This window comes from Macadamia integrifolia, chromosome 7 (genome assembly GCF_013358625.1).
Source record: "Macadamia integrifolia cultivar HAES 741 chromosome 7, SCU_Mint_v3, whole genome shotgun sequence".
Taxonomy (NCBI): Eukaryota; Viridiplantae; Streptophyta; class Magnoliopsida; order Proteales; family Proteaceae; genus Macadamia; species Macadamia integrifolia.
Genome location: NC_056563.1, coordinates 12022018 through 12030603, shown reverse-complemented (window position 1 = coordinate 12030603; position 8586 = coordinate 12022018). Strand labels below are relative to the sequence as shown.

The window sequence follows — 8586 nt, the reverse complement described above, 5'->3', positions numbered from 1 at the left end:
CTAATATAAAAATTCAAGGTTAAATTTCAGGCCGGGTTGGGCCGGACTGAGGCCTCAACTTGAGCCTGACCCAACCCTGACCCAAGGTTGGGGTTTTTCAACTCTAACCCACCATCAGGGTCAAAAAACTTGGCCCAAACCCTATTTAGGCCCAGGGCGGGCCAGGGTAGATTCGGATTGTCAAGACAAAACTTTCATTAGGCCCACAACCAGGGTCTTAAAACTCGGTGAATCGGATGATTCACTTCGGAATTGGTACTAATTGAATCGGGATCGTCCTGCCCGATTTTGACACTGATTCCGAGTTTTTAAAACCCTGCTCACAACTCGAATGATTCAGGATTTGAGATGAACAAGTTGAAGCTAGGAACTTCTCCTTTCTTTCCTAACCCCGTGATCCTCGGAGTCTTGAACCTCTGCTTCAACTTTCAAGCTTTTTCAACAAAGAAACTGGAAACGGAACTGTTGACTTATCAGACACTGAAAGCGAGAGAGCTGCTGCCATTGTGTCGTTGTGTTGAGAGTTCGAGTGCGAGTCTGCGAATCATTTTGTGTTTGTGTGGGATGGAGAAGCAGTAGTATTCAGTTTGTGTGGGAAATGGCGCTTTGGATGGAATCAGGTTCCGAACCCAAAACCGATACCGAGAATGCAGATATCGATGCTATCACCGCTCTTAAGGAGTCCGCCGCTCTCGAGCTCAAGGTCTGATTCCTTTTGTTTTTTCATTTCCTTCAAATATCTCAAGATTTCACTTTTATGAACTTAGGGATAATTCTTAAGCTGCCATTTCAATTTCTATTAGCGTCCCTTTTGGGTTCATGGGTTTCATGGATTTATGTTTGTTTTCGATAGAGAGCCTGTAATTGGGATACCAAGATTGTTATGAGTGGACGATATGAAAAATGAAGGAAAGGGGATGATGAAGTACTGAGATTTTTTATCCTTCTTTTAAATGATAGTAGTATTTATAGAAGTATTTGTTAATTGTGAAAGATTAAGCTCCTTTTTTGACTTAAGTGACTGATTGGTTCAGTTCATGTATTGACTTGTTTCTTCACCTATGCTTGCACTGTTGGTGTGGAAGAAATAGTTGGAGAATTCAAAACCTTTTTGATAGGAAACTATACTCTGATTGAAACTGCACCCATATATGAGGGATTTTGTCTTCATAATCATTGAAGTGATGTAATAACTCCAGAATTTGTTGTTATACAATGGGGAACTTCACTTCTTTTCTTTTTTCACCGTTAAATTTCTGCTTTTGGCCCTGTAGTTATTTTAGAGATGGCTTCCCTTTGAATTTATTGGAGGACCAGACCCTTTGGGTTCATTGTCCACCTGATTATTGAAATTGAACCAGGAGAAAAAATCCCGAAACTAATTGTCAATTGACTCTGCACAACCTCAGGCAGAGTTGGTTCCTTTGCATAATAATCTGTGTGGTATTTAGTATCGCATATAAAGGAACCACAAATTGCATTTGAGGTGTTAGAATTTGTTGAGAAGTGAGAAACATGTCATTCAATGCAGTTTGTATTTGAAATCAGAAAACTTTCCATCATCTATTTAGGATAGAATGTTTTCGTGATGTGACATAATTTACATTTGAAGGAACTCTTTGGGTGCCAGTATCCTTGTAACATACTTGATTTATGGTTCATTTATATGCTTGAGAATTTAGGTCGCTGCTGTCCGCTTAAGTTTTATTTGCTCAACCCTTTCTTTTCTATTCATCTTATACCCATGGTGATGCAGGAAGAAGGTAACCGGTATGTTAAGATGGGGAAAAAACATTATTCTGCAGCCATTGATTGCTATACTAGGGCAATCAATCAGAAGGTATTAAATGACAAAGAGAATTCAATTCTCTATGCAAATCGTGCTCATGTGAATCTTCTCCTGGGAAACTACAGACGTGCCCTTGAAGATGCTGAAGAGGCAATTAAGCTGTGTCCTACAAATGTCAAGGTTGTAAGTATGCTGGTGTTTATGTTTGATTCTATTATGAAGCGATGTATCTTATGGAGAAGTTAAGATTTTAAAATTTTGAAGGGATCAACATGTTTCTTAGGCACTTTATCGAGCTGCCAAAGCTGCCTTGTCTTTAGATCTGTTGACTGAGGCAAAATCATTCTGCCAAATGGGACTAGAGCAGTTCTCGGGTAATGATGAACTGAAAAAGCTGTTGAAGGAAATAGACTTGCGAAAATCAGAATGTGAACAACATGAGGCTCAAGTATTGCAGGCTGTGGCTGCTGCTAAGGTTAGATATTTGTAAATCCATGCTCACCAGGAGGTCTCAAGTTCGAGCCTCCTGGCTGTTACCTACTTCCTTCCCTACCTATCAAAAGAAAGAAAAAAAGGGTTAGACATTTGTACATCTGTGGATAGCATATATGGGATATTTGTGAATTTAATCTTTCCCTCCCAAATCTTTGCAGGATCTTGCATCTGCCATTGAGAATAGAGAGTTGAAGCTAGGGAAGCCATTGTATCAAGAACTTACTGGAATCAGAAAGCCAATGCTAGATAAAAATAATATTCTTCACTGGCCGGTTCTTCTTCTTTACGCAGAGGTCATGTCCAGTGACTTTATTGAAGATTTCTGTGAGACGGATATGTTCTCTCCTCATCTTGACATGATATCCTGCCAAATTTTCCATTTCTATATCTTAATCATATATTTCTTGAATTTAATATTTGATTGCATAAAATCAGTTCACATCCTTAGCTTCAAACATGTTTTCAGAAAGTTGTCCTCCATTACCTTGGGATAAGGAACACAATTACACCCGTGATGCTGTTGAGCTGTATTATGAGGTATGCCTGACATGTGAGTTTGAGTGTGCTCCTTTTGGTGTTTGATAAGCGATTCATATTTTCTTTCTCCAAATTTATGTAGAACTTAATTTGATAAACACTATGTTTCATTAAACAAAGAAAATTAGCTCAATTACTTGGTTTGAAAATGAGAGTGGCATCCAGTTTGCTTAATGCCCAAAGATTTATGCTGGACCACCTACGTAATTGACAAGAAAGGCTACTCGGGTTGGTGTCTTTCACTTGAATCTTTAGCGCCTTAGTTTTTGCTTCTCATGGTGTTCGATCTTGATAAGTTATTGTGAGCGTGACCAATTTAGTTGACTGTTTAAACACCTAATTCCACTCATTTTCTGAAATCTTTGGTGACATGTGCAATATATGCTCATGCAAGAGAAATCCTTAATTGATTTTTCATATCTTGGTACTAACGAGATACTATTGATAAGGCTGATGGTATATTCTGTTCAATCTTGTCAATGCTTTTGCTCTCGCCCCCCCCTCCCCCAAACCCCTGGTTTATCGTTTATTTTCTGTATTTTATACTTGAGAATTATACCCGTTTAGTAATTTATTCTTTTGTTTATATGCCTTCTATGAATGCGGTGCATTCAATATGGACAGCTTTGCTGATTTGAATCTTTTTTAGCTGTTATCTGCAACCGATAAATTTGTTTAAGCATTATTGTGGTTGAACAAAATTAGCTTCAAATGTACTTTTGGTTTGCATCAGGTTAATTAGTCTTCATTGAACCATAGGATGGGCTATGTTATCATTGTATGAGTTATTTTGGAATAATCAAGAATTTTGTTAACCAGAAAAATTATGGAAGAGAATTCCTTACCTGTAGAAACAGAAGAATGTTAAGGTTAAAGTAAAGCAGTCTACAGACCAGTAAATTATTGTAAAGGGTTCTCTTCAAATTTAAATTGGCGGGTTTTGGGCACACGGAAAAAGGGAAGTTGATGGAGGGTGCTTCTCAGCGTCAGTTGGGGGTGGGGTCACTATAGTGGCTAGGGTTAGTCTTCCTACATGGCTGGACGCCCGGCTTTGAGTTCATGAGAACCTTGTGAATTGATATAATGGGGTTACCACCACATCCTCTCCCGATTCGAACGACGACCGATGGATCTGTCAAGATGAAAACAAATCGTTTTAGGACTGCACAGAATCCTCGTCTGGGTAATCGAAGTGGGTGGCTATTCTCGCAGATAAAATGACTCAACGATGAGTAGACTTCTTGCAGCTCAGCTCGTCTGTCTACGAGCCGCCCTCAGAACAGGAATCTGCCCTTAACACCTTGGCTTTTGCATTTTAGAGTTCCTATGAAATTTGTTCTTCGGAAACCTTCAAAATATGTGCTGCCAGTCATGGTTTTGGGCATCTTTTTCAGCTTCCGCAACACCTAACAATTCATTTAGAACTGCTACCTTTCAATATAAAAATTTTTTGATTGGCATTTTCCCAATCAAGTTTGATCTTCTCATTCCGTTAATACTAAATCCTTTTGATCTTTGATTCATCAGGTAGGTTCTGGAGTTCCTCTATCAAAGAATGAGATTCTTCGACATCTCCTGGAGGGAAGTGCAGGTTCTCTTGCAGAAGGAATCTGTGACGAAGAGAAAGATGCACAGGAGTCAAGCTGTGGTGTATCTGCAGGTGACACTGCTTACCTGCCCAATTCTTTTGCTTGTACAACCATGTGAGAGAACAGATGCATGATTATCTTGCCTTTCTGTCAGTATATTTTTGAGAACAGTGAGATGGATGTTTAAGTGTTACTTGGAGACTCTGCAAGCCTTTCTGTTGCACCCATGTGCAACCAAAGAACATAATAAAAGCCTTTATTTGCATTTTTTATTTCATTTTACATTCATCTGCTTTTGATTATGGACTCTTTTGTCATCCTTGTGCAGCTATGAACATTATTTTACTTTTCTATTGGGGTGCGGGTAAGGGGGGGGGGAAGGAGAGGTGATTTAGTATTTTCCCAATCCCCCCTTTTTTTGGGGTAGAGGGAAATTGTAAAGAGATGACTATCACTGCTCTTGAGTCCATATATATTGCCTCAGGAGAATTAAGGTCAAGAAGTGTTTCCTTTTTGGTTTTGAAGTATTGTTGTTTCATAAGGGCTGAGAATTGGACTTGACATGGGTAAAAAATCAAGATGGCTGTCACAAATTGATTCTATTCTTACTTGTAAGTGTTAAAATTATATACTGTAATTAGATTGGGGTATGTCTAGGATTGGGCTTCATTTGAACACCACTGGCACATCATGCTTTTGCCTGGATTTTGTTAGGGTTGGTCAAGTCAACATAATTTCTTTCATCAGCAGCAACAAATATTTTTTCTTAAAACTTTATGATCCATACATGAATATGAAGCTAGCAATAAAAAAGAAGGAAAATCTAGCTAAAACAAAACCACCTCTGTTTGCAGCACAAAAAACGATCCCTACCTCCAGGCTCCAGCGAAAAAGGAAACCCAAGACATAAAGTCGAGAACAAAACCCAGACACTTGAAATGAAAAATTCCTACTCCCACACCCTATCTACCACCTCAACTTCCAATGACAGACAATAAGATGATAAGAATGAGATAATTCAACATAGAAATAACTCAAAAAGTTGAGTCCAACCCAATTTCGATCTTACTTGAACCTGATTTGCCTTGGGCTTGGGTTTGAGCCACTCAGGTTAGAGTTCAGGTTGAACGTGGATAGTGTTGAATGCTCAACTCTTTGGCTCGGGTTGGGTTTGCCCCGACTCACTTCAGTGAGGTTGTGTTGCTCCGCTATGGATGCAATTAACTGCCATTTCATCTTTCTATTTCAAGAAAACTGTATTGTCCTAAGTGAAACATCAAACTACTCTAATTTCCTTGCAAGGTTCTCGAGCTTCCAAACTTAAATGTAGCCTCCTGAAAATTCTGTAGAACCTTTCTACCTCCCAAATGTGGTTGAAAGTGTAGAAGAATATGCCCTGTTGGATTCTCGGATGAAGAACTGTTGAAGTATATGAGAACTTGTTGATGGAAATTCAGTACCAACATTTTTTCTTCTGAATCTGGATGCTCCTAAAGCCCTAAATTTTTAAAGAGTTTGATGTGGTATATAAGAATTTGTTGATGGAAATTTTCAACAAAATTGTGTTTATCTGATTCATTGGTTATCGTGCATGTAATAGGTTGACTTTGGGATCAAATAAGTTGTCTGTCAAACTCTTGCGGTTCTGTACCAAATGAAACATTTGGTATGACGTTGTAGTCCTTGAATCAAGTAACTCTTGCAACACAGTTTTCGCTTGGGTTGTCTTTGTCCATATTTTCTGTTTTAGTCCTGATTTATCATGAGACCTTTTAATTCTAAAGAAGTCCTCTATGGTTCTGACTAGGCATTTCAATTCCCTGTTTTGCCTTGTCTATCCAAACTACATTGCTGACAAACAACATAAACAAATAAGATTCCATTTATGTCTAGTGAAACTCAACCATGAGTAGCAGTAAAAGTTACACCATAGAATTTTTCGAATTTTCAAAACTTAGAAATTATCATAATTTTCTTAGACCTGAATTTCTATGTATCAGTGGTTCGGATGGATGATAGGACCGTTTGATGATTATTCTTCTGTAGAATTTGTATTTTATACTGCTCATTTTGGCATTCAAACAACAGTTCATTACGGTGAACAACTTACGTGACTTTGCTGCCATCAGTCTGTCAGTGAATATATGAATTGTGTATGTTATTGCAGATTTTACTTTTCCATCTTTGTCAGTTGGGAAGGCCTAACTATTTTATTTGTTCAATATTAATTTTTTTTTTTATGGGGGGGGGGTGTTAAATGCTATAATATATGACCACTTTGTATATAATGCAATTCCTCAGGCAAAGGCCATAAATGGGTGAAGGTAGAAGAGATGAAAACACTTCACAGTGTCCTGAGGCAACGGGATTTCATTATCCCTGGAATCCCAGGTGTGTTTTCCTGCCAAAATACCGATTCATCATCATGTGGCACATTAGTTGTGATTCATCATCGTACTAGTCATAATTCATTTGTTCTTCTGTCTTTATATGTACCAGAGGTAATGCAGTTATTCTTCTGTCTTTTTATGAATGCTGCAGTATTCTATGTTGTTTCAAGACGCTCCACCTTCTATCGGGAGTTCAGAGCTGGGAACTGGACTCCACCATGATTTTGCAGGATCAGTGGCATAATCAACATGGCCTCATCAAGTGAGTTGCAATCTCAGATTTGTTTACTGGTAAAAGTATCCCCTATTATGTCTAGATTTCCCATAACTGGATGTTAATGAATTTACCACGTGTGCTGATGAGTATGCCTTCCTGGACTCACCATTTAAGCAACAGAGTAATATACCAGACAACAAAGCTTGCTAATCAAATACCGGTGGGCACTTCAGAGATTCTCAGCTTGTGATGGAGATTTTCATCCACTTGACTTTAGTCATGCTGTTATCAGTGAGTTGTGAGAATAGGAAACAAAGTATCTGTTGGGAGCTGAGGCAGCTGCACTTTGATTAAGATGATGTGTTATTGAATGTGTTACTGTTTAACGATGTCACTCAAAGCTTGAATTGTTTTTGTAGCTCATGCCGCGGCTCATAGTTTAGGATAGATCGATTGATTCTGCTGGAGAGAAGCTACCTTGTTTTGAGTTGTTTCTATCAAGGAATTATTCACTATTTCTGTGTTGTTGCAAACAAAGTGGCTGTCATTGTATGTTACTGGAACTTAAGACTTACTGGAAATCATGCCGCAAGATAGTTGCATATTTAATATGTGAAGACTAGTTTGTTGAATCACCAAAGTCAAAATACCCGTGTCTCGAGATGCAATTGCTGCTTTTTTGTATCTCAAGACTAGTTTGTGGGTTGTGTACAAAATGCATGTCTTAATGGAAAATGCAACCTAATGCTGATTGATGGGTCTGGACTCTGGAGCCCAAGAGCCTGGAATCTGTATGCCAGTGGTCACTGTTCTAAAGCAATAATATGGAGATACCTAAGATCCAAATGAGAAAGTACTGTTTCATTAATATATTGATTCTGATATGTTATACATAGTGTAACCCATGCTGCTCATGGCCATTGAGATTTGCTGTTACCTAATGATGTGCCAGGTATTATTTTATTAGAAATTGCCTTGGAGAAGAGCAAAATAATATGTAAAAGAACTATTAATCTGATGGTGTTATACCTTCATTAGTTTTTTATTCTTCCTCCATGACCTTTCTTCCCCCAGTTTGCGAGGAGGAATTTAGAATAATGGACATTCAATTTTATTTAAATGAATTTGATATCTTTATGTCTACTACAAGAGGGTTGATTTTTCAAATCCACCATCTAAATGTATGCCAAATGTTGACAACCACATCATTTATTCTGAAATTTTTTATCATCTGCATTCATACTGGATTAGCCAAAAGTGAAGATACTTTTATCTCCCTTCTTAAAGAAGTGATGAACAGAATCTCTCTTTAAACTATGATGCGGAACTGTGACTTAAATGCCCAAAACCCAGATGAATTTGTTTCTCTGCTTTCAAATGCGGCTTCGAGGAGGAAGCCATTGATTGTTTCACCATCATCTCTTCTTGTTCAGGCCTGTGACTGATGCAATGATACTATAACCGGTTTAATGTTCCATACACAGTTTTTAAACTTGGGTTTGGTTCGGATTGTTCGGTTAAACGGCTTTCGTTGAAATGTATGTGAGGTTTAGTAATGCAGTGACTGCA

At 38.2% G+C, this 8586-nt stretch overlaps 1 protein-coding gene across 3 annotated transcripts; it reads left to right on the top strand.

The window, feature by feature from the left end:
- The first annotated feature begins 332 nt into the window (after positions 1-332).
- On the top strand, positions 333-7664 carry LOC122084078 (tetratricopeptide repeat protein 4 homolog). 3 transcript variants are annotated; one of them, XR_006141820.1, is made up of 9 exons: positions 333-703; positions 1757-1969; positions 2073-2264; positions 2443-2643; positions 2741-2821; positions 4349-4481; positions 6712-6801; positions 6952-7091; positions 7198-7664. XR_006141820.1 is itself a non-coding variant. In XM_042652121.1 (9 exons), exons 1-8 carry the CDS (start codon positions 599-601, stop codon positions 7020-7022), a joined length of 1086 nt encoding a protein of 361 aa, XP_042508055.1. In that variant the 5' UTR covers positions 333-598; the 3' UTR covers positions 7023-7062; positions 7198-7664. The 3 variants fall into 3 exon arrangements, 2 of the variants coding, with proteins under 2 accessions (XP_042508055.1, XP_042508056.1); XM_042652121.1 differs by having other exon boundaries at positions 6952-7062; XM_042652122.1 differs by having other exon boundaries at positions 6952-7062; positions 7192-7664.
- Positions 7665-8586: the final 922 nt, after the last annotated feature.